A 17461-nucleotide genomic window follows, 5' to 3' on the forward strand; every position below is an offset into this window, starting at 1 on the left:
TACAGAAAGTAGAAAGGTCATTACCAGACTATTGCGGGAGACGGTCACTCAGTTGTCATTGACCTTGAATGTGGGTCAGGGTCATTCATACATTCCTACTCGATAGGCATTTTAGCAGCTCCAAAGTATTCACCCTAACCACCAGACGCACTTCCCATAACCCCTTGCAGACGCACTTCCCATAACCCCTTGCAGACGCACTTCCCATAACCCCTTGCAGACGCACTTCCCATAACCCCTTCCAGACGCACTTCCCGTAACCCCTTGCAGACGCACTTCCCGTAACCCCTTGCAGACGCACTTCCCGTAACCCCTTGCAGACGCACTTCCCGTAACCCCTTGCAGACGCACTTCCCGTAACCCCTTGCAGACGCACTTCCCGTAACCCCTTGCAGACGCACTTCCCGTAACCCCTTGCAGACGCACTTCCCGTAACCCCTTGCAGACGCACTTCCCGTAACCCCTTGCAGACGCATTTCCCGTAACCCCTTGCAGACGCACTTCCCATAACCCCTTGCAGGCGCACTTCCCATAACCCCTTGCAGACGCACTTCCCATAACCCCTTGCAGACGCACTTCCCATAACCCCTTGCAGACGCACTTCCCGTAACCCCTTGCAGACGCACTTCCCGTAACCCCTTGCAGACGCACTTCCCGTAACCCCTTGCAGACGCACTTCCCGTAACCCCTTGCAGACGCACTTCCCATAACCCCTTCCAGACGCACTTCCCATAACCCCTTCCAGACGCACTTCCCGTAACCCCTTGCAGACGCACTTCCCGTAACCCCTTGCAGACGCACTTCCCGTAACACCTTGCAGACGCACTTCCCGTAACACCTTGCAGACGCACTTCCCGTAACCCCTTGCAGACGCACTTCCCGTAACCCCTTGCAGACGCACTTCCCGTAACCCCTTGCAGACGCACTTCCCGTAACCCCTTGCAGACGCACTTCCCGTAACCCCTTGCAGACGCACTTCCCGTAACCCTTTGCAGACGCACTTCCCATAACCCCTTGCAGGCGCACTTCCCATAACCCCTTGCAGACGCACTTCCCATAACCCCTTGCAGACGCACTTCCCGTAACCCCTTGCAGACGCACTTCCCGTAACCCCTTGCAGACGCACTTCCCGTAACCCCTTGCAGACGCACTTCCCATAACCCCTTGCAGACGCACTTCCCATAACCCCTTCCAGACGCACTTCCCATAACCCCTTGCAGACGCACTTCCCGTAACCCCTTGCAGACGCACTTCCCGTAACCCCTTCCAGACGCACTTCCCGTAACCCCTTGCAGACGCACTTCCCGTAACCCCTTGCAGACGCATTTCCCGTAACCCCTTGCAGACGCACTTCCCATAACCCCTTGCAGGCGCACTTCCCATAACCCCTTGCAGACGCACTTCCCATAACCCCTTGCAGACGCACTTCCCATAACCCCTTGCAGACGCACTTCCCGTAACCCCTTGCAGACGCACTTCCCGTAACCCCTTGCAGACGCACTTCCCGTAACCCCTTGCAGACGCACTTCCCGTAACCCCTTGCAGACGCACTTCCCATAACCCCTTCCAGACGCACTTCCCATAACCCCTTCCAGACGCACTTCCCGTAACCCCTTGCAGACGCACTTCCCGTAACCCCTTGCAGACGCACTTCCCGTAACACCTTGCAGACGCACTTCCCGTAACACCTTGCAGACGCACTTCCCGTAACCCCTTGCAGACGCACTTCCCGTAACCCCTTGCAGACGCACTTCCCGTAACCCCTTGCAGACGCACTTCCCGTAACCCCTTGCAGACGCACTTCCCGTAACCCCTTGCAGACGCACTTCCCGTAACCCTTTGCAGACGCACTTCCCATAACCCCTTGCAGGCGCACTTCCCATAACCCCTTGCAGACGCACTTCCCATAACCCCTTGCAGACGCACTTCCCGTAACCCCTTGCAGACGTACTTCCCGTAACCCCTTGCAGACGCACTTCCCGTAACCCCTTGCAGACGCACTTCCCGTAACCCCTTGCAGACGCACTTCCCATAACCCCTTCCAGACGCACTTCCCATAACCCCTTGCAGACGCACTTCCCGTAACCCCTTGCAGACGCACTTCCCGTAACCCCTTGCAGACGCACTTCCCGTAACCCCTTGCAGACGCACTTCCCGTAACCCCTTGCAGACGCACTTCCCGTAACCCCTTGCAGACGCACTTCCCGTAACCCCTTGCAGACGCACATCCCGTAACCCCTTGCAGACGCACTTCCCGTAACCCCTTGCAGACGCACTACCCTTAACCCCTTGCAGACGCACTTCCCATAACCCCTTGCAGACGCACTTCCCATAACCCCTTGCAGACGCACTTCCCATAACCCCTTCCAGACGCACTTCCCATAACCCCTTGCAGACGCACTTCCCGTAACCCCTTGCAGACGCACTTCCCGTAACCCCATGCAGACGCACTTCCCGTAACCCCTTGCAGACGCACTTCCCGTAACCCCTTGCAGACGCACTTCCCGTAACCCCTTGCAGACGCACTTCCCGTAACCCCTTGCAGACGCACTTCCCGTAACCCCTTGCAGACGCACTTCCCATAACCCCTTGCAGACGCACTTCTCATAACCCCTTGCAGACGCACTTCCCATAACCCCTTGCAGACGCACTTCCCATAACCCCTTGCAGACGCACTTCCCATAACCCCTTGCAGACGCACTTCCCATAACCCCTTGCAGACGCACTTCCCATAACATTCCTACTGTCTCTGCATGTTCTCCCTACACACCACTTAAGATTGTAAGCTCTTCGGGGCAGGGACTCCTTTTCCTGCTCTTTACTTTTCCGTTTGCGGCGCGGTCTCCCATTATGTGTTATATTATTACGTCACGTGTATCACTGCTGTGACGCGCTGTGTACATGGATGGCGCTATATAAATAAAGATAGACATACAATACTCCGTAGTGTAGAGATCACGTGTACAGCTTATATGAAGTGCTGGACAAGTCTCTAACGCTTCCTTCCATCTACAGATAGCGGTATCAGAATGAACCGAACGCCATGGAGCTACGCTGCACCAATCTACTTATTTAAACCCGCTCTCCGCGCTGATCCGCATTGTTCGGCTGCTCTTTCCAGAGCGGTTTTTCGTTTATTTAAATCTGATGCTTAGTTCAGGAGATACAACGCGTTTTAAATATTAAGTGGCTGGGAGCTTAAAATGCAGCTCTCCCCAGAGCCTAAAGGTTAACATTAGATGCTACAGATGAACAAAATCATGCACGCGGGGGGGGGGTGGTAATAACATTATGGGGGTTAAACACGTATAGGCTTTCTAGGAGGATTGCTGCATTTAAGCCATAACAGTTTTCATCCTGGTAATTACACAACAGGAGGGTGGGGGGGGGGATTCAGAGGACGGGGGGGGGGGGCGTTGTTTCTATCTTCTCTGTGGAATAAATGCTGGACTGCAAGCGGGGCCCCGCCATGCAGTTCTGGAGGAAAGAACTCCAGAGTATCATGGAAAACCGCAAGCCGGGAATGGAGGAATGCAGAGAAACAGCTGGGTGTTTACATCATCCATAACCCAGAGATCACCATCTCTCTTCCTGAGGCATAATAAGGCAGGGAGAGGGAGAGAGGGAGAGGGGGCATCCAGGGAAGGGGGGAGGAGGAGGGAAGAGAAATGTGAGCATAGTGGAGAGAAAGGGGATTAAGAGCGTGAGGTCAAGAAATAAGAAAAGGAAGCGCAGAGGCGAAAGGCAGGGAGGAAAGAGAATTAACGAGGGATTGGAGGCGCGGAGTCTTCCAGGTAGAGGGACGCAGGTGAAGAGGATTTTGGGGGGGACAGTAAATGTGGCGCTCGGTGCCTCTCACAAAGCATGTAAGATGCAAGTTCCGAAGAGGAAGGGTTTGAGTTCAGTTATTCGGTTATTCCATGTCATAATGAAACCTTCCATGTGCCAATTCTGTAACGTGATGCAGAAAGACCTAGAGCAGGACTGGCCAACAGGGTCACCAACAGGCCAGGTTTTCAGGATATCCCTGCTTCAGCACAGGTGGCTCAATCAGTGGCTAAGTCGAAGACTGAGCTACCTGTGCTGAAGCAGGGACTGATTGAGCGACCTGTGTTGAAGCAGAGGCTGCTTGAGCCACCTGTGCTGAAGCAGGGATATCCTTAAAACCTGGCCCTTGAGGACTGGAGTTGGCCACCCCTGACCTAGAGGGTGAACCCCAAAACTCATAGCCTTGCTACCCCTGTAATCCAAATGCTCCCAAAACATCTGGCTCCCTCCTCCCCTCTGACTCTCTAGTCTAAGCTCATTTTAATAATGCTGCAACCACTTCCTTTCAACGCGGCCACAATCTGCTTTTGCTGCTACTCGTTTCAGTTTCACCGTAGATAGAACGAGGCGCCTGTGCTTCGGTTTTGTCTTTATATGTGAAAGATACTCATTTGTCAGCGAGGGCCTGCCGAGATCTCCAATACTCAACCCGCTCACTGCCAGAGGGAGTTCTCAGGGGGCGAGCTGTTTGCGTCAAAGTGTTCTGTATTCCTTATAAGGAGGTTAAAGTGACATACACCTCACAACGCCAGTGCATTTCAAGCCTGTCGAATTGTACTGTAATTGCAGCGAGTCTCAAAGGCAGAGCCCAGTGCCCGGGAACGAACGCTGCGCCGACTTCCAAGACGTTTCACTAATTGCCAACGGAAATGCTGCAGACCTCATCATAGGGAACGATAGCATGCTCTTTTGAAATAGAGGGGGCCCCTCGAAAATTCCAACCATTTGGGGTTCATGAACCGTACCAGCATGGTTTGGGGCCATTCACCTGCAAGATTCTTTTGCGATGCTTTGTGTAGCTTGGAGCTCAAACAATAAAGGTGGCCCGAAAGCATAAGGAGACTGAGAAGATGCGTACCACTTATAGGGCCAACATGATGGCTTCTCATGGATGTATACAGCCCTCAAAATGGTCACGCCTGCAAGAACCAGAAGACCGTATGCTGTTGCAACAACTATGAAGGAGTCCATATTTGTACCACCTTGCTATAAAAGTGCACAAGATCTAGTTTAAAGCAATGGATGTTTGGACTTGTTTGAAAAGAAAGAGCTTCATGCTGGAAGGCCCTACAGACCATGCTGGAAGGCCCTACAGACCATGCTGGAAGGCCCTACAGATCATGCTGGAAGGCCCTACAGACCATGCTGGAAGGCCCTACAGACCATGCTGGAAGGTCCTACAGACCATGCTGGAAGGTCCTACAGACCATGCTGGAAGGTCCTACAGACCATGCTGGAAGGTCCTACAGACCATGCTGGAAGGTCCTACAGACCATGCTAGAAGGCCCTACAGACCATGCTAGAAGGCCCTACAGACCATGCTGTAAGGCCCTACAGACCATGCTGGAAGGCCCTACAGACCATGCTCAACTGCTTGGCTGTAATCTGCAGGTCCCCGGAGCAGGAGTGGCCAACTCCGGTCCTCAAGGGCCACCAGCAGGTCAGGTTTTAAGGATATCCCTGCAGCAGCACAGGTGGCGCAATCAGTGGCTCAGTCGAATACTGCACCACCTGTGCTGAAGCAGAGATATCCTTAAAACCTTGACGACTGGAGTTGGCCACAACTGCTCTAGAGTGATCGAGGATCAACGAGCAGAGGAGGGTGACACGGAGCAGAGGAGGGTGACACGGAGCAGAGGAGGGTGACACGGAGCAGAGGAGGGTGACACGGAGCAGAGGAGGGTGGCACGGAGCAGAGGAGGGTGGCACGGAGCAGAGGAGGGTGACACGGAGCAGAGGAGGGTGACACGGAGCAGAGGAGGGTGACACGGAGCAGAGGAGGGTGACACGGAGCAGAGGAGGGTGACACGGAGCAGTGGAGGGTGACATGGAGCAGAGGAGGGTGACACGGAGCATAGGAGGGTGACACGGAGCAGAGGAGGGTGACACGGAGCAGAGGAGGGTGACACGGAGCAGAGGAGGGTGACACAGAGCAGAGGAGGGTGACACGGAGCAGAGGAGGGTGACCGGTACACTCACTGTGTTTGTTCTTCTTCTCAGGCAGAGGAGGCGGCTTCTCTGAAAGTCCATCAGACGCCACCACCGAGAAGTCAGTGAGGAACTCTACCGGAGTGGGGTTCCCGGACTGGAAGGGGGAGACGGCGGCGAAGGGGGTAGCGGAGGGGACCAGTGGCTGCAGGTCATCCTCGGAGATGTTGTCGTACTGGGAAGGGTGGCGTTCGTAGCAGACGCGGTTGAGAAGAGGGCAGTCGGAGGCCTGCGAGGTGGCACTTCTTCGCTTTTTCTCAGGCAGGGCGGGCGGGGTTTCTTCGGCTGGGGGGTGGGCGGGCTCTGGGTGCGAGGGGTTGCAGGTGGGCAGCTGGAAACTCTGTCCTTGAAAGGGGGAGCCGGACTCCCCCAGGGATTCTGGGAGAGGGCTGAGGACTCCGGGCCCCTGGCCCAACATCTGGTCTGACCTGGACAGGTCTTGCTGCAGGAACTCATAGTCCGGATCGTAGTTATCTGGGAGAAAGAAAAAGCACAGGGCAGGAATAAACAGGAGAAACACGGGATATCACAGAGTACGCACGACCCCCACTGTGCAGACAGGCGTTTCAATCCATTCAAGCAAAGTCTTATAACCCAACCTCAGGTGTTACCCGGTTAACACCTTCACTGCTAGAGGAGCTATATTAAAGGGGTTAATAACAGACCACGTCAATTCCTAACTTAAATGGCTTTTGAGAAACTCATGTGGGACCGTTGGGTCCCAGCAGCTGGAGAGAGACAGGCTTGATGGCCCAGACAGGCTTGATGGCCCAGACAGGCTTGATGGCCCACTGGACCAGAATCAATACATCCCAGTTACAGTCTGTATGACAAAAAAAAGTCAATGGATGTTCTGCAAAAACGCCCACCTGTAATGGTCTAATAAATACATCTATTATTTTTTTGTTAAATCCGAAGTGCCCACCCCTCTTTTCTGTATGGCAATAGGGACATGCACAGCGCTTTCAGTCTGTGGGGGAGGGGAAGGAAAGACTCAACAGGCTAACGGTACATTGTGTCACTGTATAACTTTGTCTTCATGGTAGGAATATAATGGGGGCCCACTGGTCCCTTGTGTCAGTGTCACAGGTTTGGTTAGCTCCGTGAATTAAAACCAATCCCCCCTTCTAAGAACTTGTGTTTTTTTTTTTTTTTTCCCCTGAAGCGTATTTTTCTGACCTTGCTGCTGTGTTACAGCTCACGCCTAACCACAAGCAGGAAACCGCCGCCTCCTGATCACGCCTGCGCCTCTCAACGCCCTCTTTACACAGGCCTTACCATTGTGAGAGCAGCAGCATATACAGACAGAGCAGCGGAAGCCTCACCGTTCCAGCACTGGCCTCTGAAGTGAGTGACACCTACCCGGAACCCAGAGTCCGCCACACGGGACCTTTAGCGGTCACCGTCTCTCCTATTGTTCTACACAAACCAGATTGCAAGCTCCTCGGGACAGAGATCCGGTAGCGGTGGAATGTTTATTTCTCTATGCAGCATACATAATAATGCACAGTAAATAACAATCAGCAGAAATTGCTCCACCGCTCATGATTTATTTTGAATGATTTGGTAATGTCTCGCCTACTTGCATGCGTCGCCTGTGTATTATGACTTCATATGGGAACTTGAAAGCTTTAGTTCTGCGCGCTCTACACGTGGTTATAGATCAGAAGACAAAAAGCTTCCGTGCTACATCCAATATAATCCAATATATAGCAAAAATACTCATCTGTTTTTCTTCTCACACGTGAGGTCCATTTAGTTAAATTCTTTGGCCAACGCATTTTAATCCTGTAACCAGGTATCACCTCTTCCGCAAGTCCTGACGCTGCTGCCCCCGCAGAAAGCTCTAATACCCTCTCTAATGCAGGGACAGCTGTCCTAATAGACTGATCATTCACGTGCGCTTAGCAAGAGCCGGTATTAAGTGCCTGTGAATTATGAGAGCCTTTTGCAGGTGCAGCAGCGTTGGGACGTGCAGAAGAGGTTAGATACCTTAGCAGGGTTACAGGATTAAAATGCTTTGGCCAGGGAATGAAACTAAATGCCCCTCGCTTATGAGAAGTTAAACAGAGAAGTATGTAGCTATAGAATTGGTCACACTGAGGCTTTTTCGCTTTTGTTCTACTAGCTGAGAGCCCCGGCGTTGCCCGGGATGTTTGTGGTGTGGGTGTGGCATTTGGGTGGGGAGTGGTCCACGCGGCCCATGTGCGGTGGTAGTGCTGCTGTGGCTGTACTGATGGTGATTGTATCGGTGTGCTGATTTGGGAGGGTTTGGTGCTGATGTGGGGGTGCGGATGTGGGTGTGCCGATGGGGGAGGTGCAAAGGTGGCGATGTGTGGGTGCTGATGGTGTTGATGGGGGCTGGGAATGGTGGGGAGCCGAGAATGCCAGTGTGCTGGGGGGGGCATGGGATACCGGTGTGCTGATGTGGTGGTGCTGGGGTGTGTGTGTGTATACATGTTTGTGTGTATACATTGTATGTGTGTGTGTGTATACATGTGTGTGTGTGTGTATGTGTACGTGTGTGTGTATACACGTGTGTGTGTATGTGTATTCACGTGTGTGTGTATACACGTATGTGTGTGTGTATACATTGTATGTGTGTGTGTGTATAAGTGTGTGTGTGTGTGTACATTTGTGTGTGTGTACACATGTTTGTGTGTGTATACACATGTGTGTGTATACACGTGTGTGTGTGTGTGTGTGTGTGTGTATACGTGTGTGTGTGTATACATGTGTGTGTGTGTGTATACATGTGTGTGTATATACATGTGTGTGTATATACATGTGTGTGTATACACATGTGTGTGTGTACACATGTGTGTGTGTGTACACATGTGTGTGTGTACACATGTGTGTGTGTGTACACATGTGTGTGTGTGTGTACACGTGTGTGTGTGTATACACGTGTGTGTGTGTATACACGTGTGTGTGTGTATACACATGTGTGTGTGTACACATGTGTGTGTGTGTGTATACACGTGTGTGTGTGTGTATACACGTGTGTGTGTGTATACACATGTGTGTGTGTGTATACACATGTGTGTGTGTATACACGTGTTTGTGTGTATACATGTGTGTGTGTGTGTATACATGTGTGTGTGTGTATACATGTGTGTGTATACATTATGTGTATGTATACCTGTGTGTATACGTGTGTGAGTGTATACGTGTGTGTGTATGTGTACATGTGTGTGTGTGTATGTCTCCATGTGTGTGTGTGTATGTCTCCATGTGTGAGTATACGTGTACATGTGTGTGTGTGTGTATACGTGTACATGTGTGTGTGTGTGTGTACGTGTCTACGTGTACATGTGTGTGTGTGTGTGTGTGTGTGTGTACGTGTACATGTGTGTGTGTGTGTGTGTGTGTGTACGTGTCTACGTGTACATGTGTGTGTGTGTGTCTACGTGTACATGTGTGTGTGTCTACGTGTACGTGTGTGTGTGTCTACGTGCGTGTGTACGTGTGTGTCTACGTGTGTGTGTGTCTACGTGTGTGTGTTTGTGTCTACGTGTGTGTGTTTGTGTATACGTGTGTGTGTGTGTATACGTGTGTGTGTGTGTATACGTGTGTGTGTGTCTACGTCTGTGTGTGTGTGTCTACGTGTGTGTGTGTGTCTACGTGTGTGTGTGTGTGTGTCTGTGTGTCCTTTGGCCCGTGACTCCGCCTCAGGGAAGGGGGGGGGGGGAGGTGGTGGGGGGAAGGGGAGGTGGTGGGAAAGGGGGGGTTGGGGGTTAGGTGGTGGGAAGGGGGGGGTGGTGGGGGGGGTGGGGGGGAGGTGGTGGGAAGGGGGGGGAGGTGGTGGGGAGTTGGGAAGGGGGGTGGGGGAGGTGGGAAGGGGGTGGAGGTGGTGGGAGGTTGTAAGGGGGGAGTGAAGGAAGGTGAAGGGGGGGTGAAGGTGGGGGTGGAGGGGAGGTGAAGGGTGGAGGGGAGGTGAAGGGGGGGGGGGTGGAGGGGAGGTGAAGGGGGGGGGGTGAGGGGAGGTGAAGGGGGGGTGGAGGGGAGGTGAAGGGGGGGGGTGGAGGGGAGGTGAAGGGGGGGGGGGTGGAGGGGAGGTGAAGGGGGGGGTGGATGGGAGGTGAAGGGGGGGGTGGATGGGAGGTGAAGGGGGGGGTGGAGGGGAGGTGAAAGGGGGGGGGTGGAGGGGAGGTGAAAGGGGGGGGTGGAGGGGAGGTGAAGGGGAGGTGAAGGGGAGGTGAAGGGGGGGGTGGAGGGGAGGTGAAGGGGGGGGTGAGGGGAGGTGAAAGGGGGGGGGTGGAGGGGAGGTGAGGGTGGGGGGTGGAGGGGAGGTGAAGGGGGGGGTGGAGGGGAGGTGAAGGGGGGGGTGGATAGGAGGTGAAGGGGGGGGGGGGTGGAGGGGAGGTGAGGGGGGTGGGTGGAGGGGAGGTGAGGGGGGGTGGAGGGGAGGTGAAGGGGGGGTGGAGGGGAGGTGAAGGGGAGGTGAAGGGGGGGGTGGAGGGGAGGTGAAGGGGGGGTGGAGGGAGGTGAAGGGGGGGTGGAGGGGAGGTGAAGGGGAGGTGGGGGCGTGAAGGGGAGTGGGGGGGGGGGGTGAAGGGAGGTGGGGGGGGGTGAAGGGGAGGTGAAGGGGGGTGGAGGGGAGGTGGAGGGGAGGTGAAGGGGGGTGGAGGGAGGTGGAAGGGAAGGGAAGTGGAGTGAGGGGAGGTGAGGGGTGGGTGAGGGGAGGTGAGGGGTGGGTGAGGGGAGGTGAAGGGGGGTGAGGGGAGGTGAAGGGGGGTGAGGGGAGGTGAAGGGGGGTGAGGGGAGGTGAAGGGGGGTGAGGGGAGGTGAAGGCCGCTCCCTCACCCGTCCGGCCGCTCACTCACCCGTCCGGCCGCTCACTCACCCGCCCGGCAGCTCCCTCAGCCGTCCGGGCCGCTCCCACGTGGATCTGAGGCGGGAGGCAGCTTGTTGTCCCCGCTGTGTCCCGGGCGCTCGCTCGCTCCGCTGACTGTAGCGGCGCCGGGGGGGGGGGGGGTGGAGGGGAGGTGATTTGAAGGGGGGTGAGGGGGTGGTGTGAAGGCCGCTCACTCACCCGTCCGGCCGCTCCCACGTGGAACTGAGGCGGGAGGCAGCTTGTTGTGGCCGCTCCCCCGCTGTGTCCCGGGCACTCGCTCCTCCGCTGACTGTAGCGGCGCCGGGGGGGGGGGGGGGGGGGTTTGAAAGCGCGGGAGACACGGGGAGAGGAGGAGGTGCGCGCGGGTGTGGAGGCCCCCCCCCCCCGGGTTATACATGCTGCTAATGTACACCCCCCCTACTGTGTGTGTGTGTGTGTGTGTGTGTGTGTGTGTGTGTGTGTGTCCCTGTGTGTGTGTGTGTGTGTGTCCCTGTGTGTGTGTTTGTGTCCCTGTGTGTGTGTCCCTGTGTGTGTGTTTGTGTCCCTGTGTGTCCTTTGGGCCGTCACTCCGCCTCAGGCCAATGAGAGGTGTGCGGGGGCTGCCCAAGGGACCAATGAGATTTCCCCTAGGGACACCGGACATCCAGCAGGCAGGCAGGCTGGCATGCATGCAGGCAGGCATACAGTGCTTTCACTAATATAGTATAAGATACGTGACGTCACACTCTCAGTAGCACTCCTTTCTGACACACACACACACACAATATATTATATATATATATATATATATATATATATATATAGTGCGGTGGGTTCTGAGCTTGCAGGGGCTGTGTGTGTTTGTTACAGATCAATGCAGGTAGCTGCTCATGTTCACGGAGCACCTATATACTATATATATATCATTATAGAGCTTGTGGTTCACATTATAAGGTGGTGCTGTCTGGTACGCCATTTTCTACATGTTCACAGAGCTGCACGTCCACAGGTTAGGGGACCTGAGCACCATACGGGGGTTGGGGCCCCGAGCATCATACCAGTTTGGGGCGCCAGTAACATACGGGTTTGGGGTTGCAAGTAATCTGCGTGTTTGGGGTGCGAGTAACCTGCGCGTTTGGGGTGCCCCTTACCCAGAGTCTCGCAGCTGGTGTTCCGGGAGCACTGCCCGCTGTCTCTGTCCAGGGAGGAGAGCTGCTCATCCGATTTGCTGAGCTTTCCGATGCTGCTGCAGGGCGAGAGGCGGGGCGACTCGCCTCCGTAAGACTGACTCCCTCCAGATAACCGGCGCTGTGCGTAGCAGTCAGTATCAAATCCTTCCACCGGGAGGAAAAACAAACAGCGCAGAGCAACACGTCAGCGCTTTGTACAACGCAACCATACAGGTGTTACCAGTGCAATCCCCGATATTGTAGTTCTGAAAAGAACGTTTCTCATATAAAGAAGATTGGATTCCCCATGTCTTTCTCTTTATGTTGTAACAGTCAAGATATCAACTCAAAATAATTGCCATTTCCTTCACAGGAAAGCATGTTTTTTTTTGGGGCCTATAGACTCAATGTGCATAATCATAGTTCAGTGGTCAAATGGAAATAAACTGCAAACAAGGCTCCTCAAAAGGCCACCAACAGGTCAAGTTTTCAGGATCCCAATGGCATTATGTGGTTGGGCTTGGCGACTTGCCCCATATTTGGTCACAGGAGTCTGGGTTTTTAAGGATCTAAGGCAGGAGTGGACAACTCCAGTCCTCAAGGCCACCAACAGGTCAGGTTTCAGGATATCCCTGCTTCAGCACAGGTGGCTTAATCAGTGGCTCAGTCGAAGCTGGGAGTGATTAAGCCACCTGTGCCGACGCTGGGACTGATTGAGACACCTGTTCTGAAGCAGGGATATCCTGAAAACCTGGCCTGTTGGTGGCCCTTGAAGATGGGAGTTCGCCACCCCTGCCCTAATACCTACTGTATTTGGAAGGCTTTGCACCTTTAAAATACAGGGAAATGGTAATGCAGTAAGCCAGAAAACCAGACGCAGCGAGTAGGAAAACGCCTGTCCTGTACTAATCGCAAAGATTGTAAGAAATCATTGCACAATAACTACATTTTTAAAAAAATATCAAATGTTCTGCAATACGGGAACCAGTTTGCTATATTATATAAATGATTGTACATTATTAAACATGTAGCTTTTTTATTTTTAACCTTATAAAGAGTTTTGATAACTTTGCCCCACAAAAAACGTTTAACCCCTACAACGCCAGGGAGGCAGGTAACGGAACGGCTGAAAGTGTTGGATTAAGAGACAAGGGGGGGGGGGGGGGGACGCCCTTCACGCTGCCCTTACCTGGCTGTTGATCCCGACAGGTAAGCTGGATCCACTGGTGGCTCGACTCATGGGGGCCACGACCGCCACACGGGTGGGGGAAGGTGCCGATTGTCTTTTCTTTGGCGGCAACGCGGGGGAGGGCTGTGAATGAGGGAAGAACACAGAGTCTATGGGACGGTATTTAAATGTCAAGCCGATGAGAAGAAAATCGACAAGTCAAGGATGCCGTGCTTGAAAGGGGGGAGGGACACACACACACACACACATGATTTTAACCCTTTTCATGCCAGAGAGATGCCAGCACCGCATTGCTGTTGCGGGTCCCACTGGCAGCAAAACGGAGCATTTCCTTACGCTGCGGGTGTCAATGTGTGTTCCAGGTGCGAGACGAGAATGGTTTAGCCTCGCCGCGTTCTCACTCGGAATATCACAACGGTCTCTAGGTAGGAAGTCCCAGGTGTGTGGCAGGTGGCAGAGAAGGACAAAGTGACTTGATTTACAGAAGGCTACTGGATCGTCTCAGGATGGAAAATCTTTTGTTTAAATTTGACAGGACAATGGCTCATGCAGGGGTGGCCAACTGCAGTCCTCAAGGGCCACCAACAGGTCAGGTTTTCAGGATATCCCAGCTTCAGCCCAGGTGGCTCATTCAGTGGCTCAGTCTTTTGACTGAGCCACTGATTGAGCCACCTGGGCTGAAGCAGGGATATCCTGAAAACCTGACCTGTTGGTGGCCCTTGAGGACTGCAGTTGGCCACTCTGGGCTAATGCAATGGGAAAACATTAGCATCACCGCAGGATATCATAACACGCTTATGTGAATCCATGAAACGGACCCGGAATATATCACAGATCACTTTGTATCAAGCGCAATGTGGTCGGCAGAAGCCGATGGACAGACAGATGGGATAATACCTGTTCTCCACCAGTCTGATCCCAGGCAGCGGGGGTTTGGGGGGAGCGATCTCCTCCGCCTCCGCACCGTCTGCCTGCACCTCCGGGCAACGGGGGTTCCGGGGTCTTGTTGAGGATCTCCAACTCTCGGTCCGACAAGGGCAGCTCGGGGGTGCTGAGAGGGAGAGGGACAAGCAGTAATAATAATAATAATAATAATACATGGGAACGGCGATATCCGACCGCGCCTGCGTGCACTAAAAGGGTGTTTCCTTAGAAGATAGAATGAACATTTGTGACATAAATCAAGGTCTCGCTTTAATATCAGATAAAATATGTGTTCACCATTAATGTTGTGGTCCCTCTGGCTTTGCGGAGGTTAAAAAGTATGTTAAACACTCTTCCCCCCCCACCCCCCCATATATAACTTGATGAATGGAATATTCTACCCAGCTAGGTGAACGGGGCGATAGGTTACGTGTAACCATGACAACAGCCAAGAGCCAATCAGTGTGTTGGAGAGCAGAGCTGAGACGAATGACTTAGTGGGGAGAAGGAATACGTCTCCGAGATGTATGGAGCTTTCCAACTGGTGAGTGTCATGATTTATGATGGAGAGGCCAGTGGTGGAGACGGGACATGCTGGGTGCATCGGGAAAGTGGTTTGGCCGTGGACTCACCCATCTGTTTTGCATGCGGGCAAAGTGGGTTTCACCGGGGTGGTGGGTGCCGGGCGCTCCTGCTTCTCGATCATCAGACGCACCAGCTCCTGCCAATGAAACCATGGTAAATGATGGCCCTTTATAGCAGGGAACTCCAAATACGGTGACTGGCAGGGCTACGGCGGCTAACCAATAATAAGCTGCTTGGGGGGAACATTCAACCCCTACAGTGGAGATTGGAAGGTGGTCACCAAACTCTTGTCGCGCTCAACTGATATTCCAGGATCTGGACACCGTGGACTTTTTAAAAAGCTCAAGGTTGGTGTCAAAGCATTGAGCCACAGCACTAAAAGGGGCCAGAGTAGTACTCCCTTCCAGCACTAAAAGGGGCCAGGGTAGTACTCCCTTCCAGCACGAAAAGGGGCCAGGGTAGTACTCCCTTCCAGCACTAAAAGGGGCCAGGGTAGTACTCCCTTCCAGCACTAAAAGGGGCCAGAGTAGTACTCCCTTCCAGCACGAAAAGGGGCCAGGGTAGTACTCCCTTCCAGCACTAAAAGGGGCCAGGGTAGTACTCCCTTCCAGCACTAAAAGGGGCCAGGGTAGTACTCCCTTCCAGCACTAAAAGGGGCCAGGGTAGTACTTCACTCCAGCACTAAAAGGGGCCAGGGTAGTACTCCCTTCCAGCACTAAAAGGTGCCAGGTTAGTACTCCCTTCCAGCACTAAAAGGGGCCAGGGTAGTACTCCCTTCCAGCACTAAAAGGGGCCAGGGTAGTACTCCCTTCCAGCACTAAAAGGTGCCAGGGTAGTACTCCCTTCCAGCACTAAAAGGGGCCAGGGTAGTACTCCCTTCCAGCACTAAAAGGGGCCAGGGTAGTACTCCCTTCCAGCACGAAAAGGGGCCAGGGTAGTACTCCCTTTCAGCACTAAAAGGGGCCAGGGTAGTACTCCCTTCCAGCACGAAAAGGGGCCAGGGTAGTACTCCCTTCCAGCACTAGAAGGGGCCAGGGTAGTACTCCCTTCCAGCACTAAAAGGGGCCAGGGTAGTACTCCCTTCCAGCACTAAAAGGGGCCAGGGTAGTACTCCTTTCCAGCACTAAAAGGGGCCAGGGTAGTACTCCCTTCCAGCAGTAAAAGGTGCCAGGGTAGTACTCCCTTCCAGCACTAAAAGGGGCCAGGTTAGTACTACATTCCAGCACTAAAAGTATTCAACTTCTTCAGCACAAGCAACATCTGAGGTACTAGAGGTAATAAAGCAGATTACCCCATTAACACACGAGCAGACTTACTTACCAAACAACTGGTCTTGTAATAAAGTGAAAGCACACAGCCATGTAACCCCCTTTTGCAGGAGTGGCCAACTCTAGTCCTTAAGGGCCACCAACTTGTCAGGTTTTAAGGCTAACCCTGCTTCAGCACAGGCGGCTCAATCCGTCCCTGCTCAGGCATAGGTGGCTCAATCAGTCCCAGCTGTAGCACAGGTGGCTCAGTCTTCGACTGACCCACTGATTGATCCACCTGTGCTGAAGCAGGGTTAGCCTTAAAACCTGACCTGTTGGTGGCCCCTGAGGACTGGAGTTGGCCACTCTTGCCCTATTGTTAACAGGTGGTTTATAATTAAGCCGGCCAAGATTACACATAAAAGCATGGGGCGCTTTAGTAACCGCTCGTAGTAACTTTGGAGTAGTATTTTTGAGATGCTGATGCTCTTACTCCGCAGCTGGAACGGTGCTGTTCTGTGTGTGCAGTGTGATCACTGCTCTATGGGCTGTGGATTATCTCAGGATACAGCACAGATTGTGGGGAGATGCCTTGTTGTGTCTGTCAGGGCCGCTCCTTATCTCACCACTTACTGTTTTATCAATGGACGGGCACATGCTGCAGCGGGGTGAGGCTCAGGCCGCGCAGAACACGCGCCAGTTTTAATGATCCACAGACAAAATCACGATTGTGAAGGATCGGTCACTGCCGGCAGTTTCTTGCATCGGTTGTCAGCTTTACTGAATATGCACAATCTGCCCCCAAAAGTCACCGTGCTCCATCCAGTATAAAGCTAAACGAAGCACAACCAAGCTATTCCAATGACCTAAATCTACCATAAAAATCCACCTGCTGGAAGGCCATGTATTTTTCAGTCAAGCCGCTTCCTCCTAGAAAATATTTCAATCGACGACTTTGCAATATAACTACTTTTTTAAACTAGTTTGAGACGATTGAACGGAAATAACCAACTTGATTAGTTGTTCAGAAGGGTTTGAGGAATCTCCCCTGGCACAGAAGTCTTTGTTCGGTGCAGCCCCCACGTCAGACAGGATTGTGAGCCAACCAATACAGAGTCAAGACACAGAAACACACACAGACACACACACAGACACACAGACACAGAGACACACACAGACACACACAGACAGACATAGACAGACACACAGACAGACACACACAGACAGACACAGACACAGACATAGACACAGACAGACAGACAGACAGACAGACATACATAGACAGACATACATAGACAGACATACACAGACAGACATACACAGACAGACACACACAGACAGAGACACAGACAGAGACACACACACAGACAGACACACACAGACACACACAGACAGAGACATAGACAGACAGACAGACAGACATAGACAGACAGACATAGACAGACAGACATAGACACAGACAGAGACAGAGACACACAGACAGAGACACACAGAC

General features: G+C 53.2%; 1 protein-coding gene across 1 annotated transcript in view; it reads right to left on the bottom strand.

Annotated features, from left to right (window-relative positions):
- The window catches only part of RAPGEF1 (Rap guanine nucleotide exchange factor 1), a 91324-nt gene that overhangs the window by 29641 nt on the left and 44222 nt on the right, over window positions 1-17461 (bottom strand). Inside the window, 7 exon segments of the mRNA XM_075578722.1 lie at window positions 6028-6510; window positions 12004-12186; window positions 13216-13333; window position 14004; window positions 14108-14206; window positions 14208-14261; window positions 14767-14855. Coding sequence (XP_075434837.1) covers window positions 6028-6510; window positions 12004-12186; window positions 13216-13333; window position 14004; window positions 14108-14206; window positions 14208-14261; window positions 14767-14855 — 1027 coding nt within the window.

This window comes from Ascaphus truei, chromosome 21 (genome assembly GCF_040206685.1).
Source record: "Ascaphus truei isolate aAscTru1 chromosome 21, aAscTru1.hap1, whole genome shotgun sequence".
Lineage (NCBI taxonomy): Eukaryota > Metazoa > Chordata > Amphibia > Anura > Ascaphidae > Ascaphus > Ascaphus truei.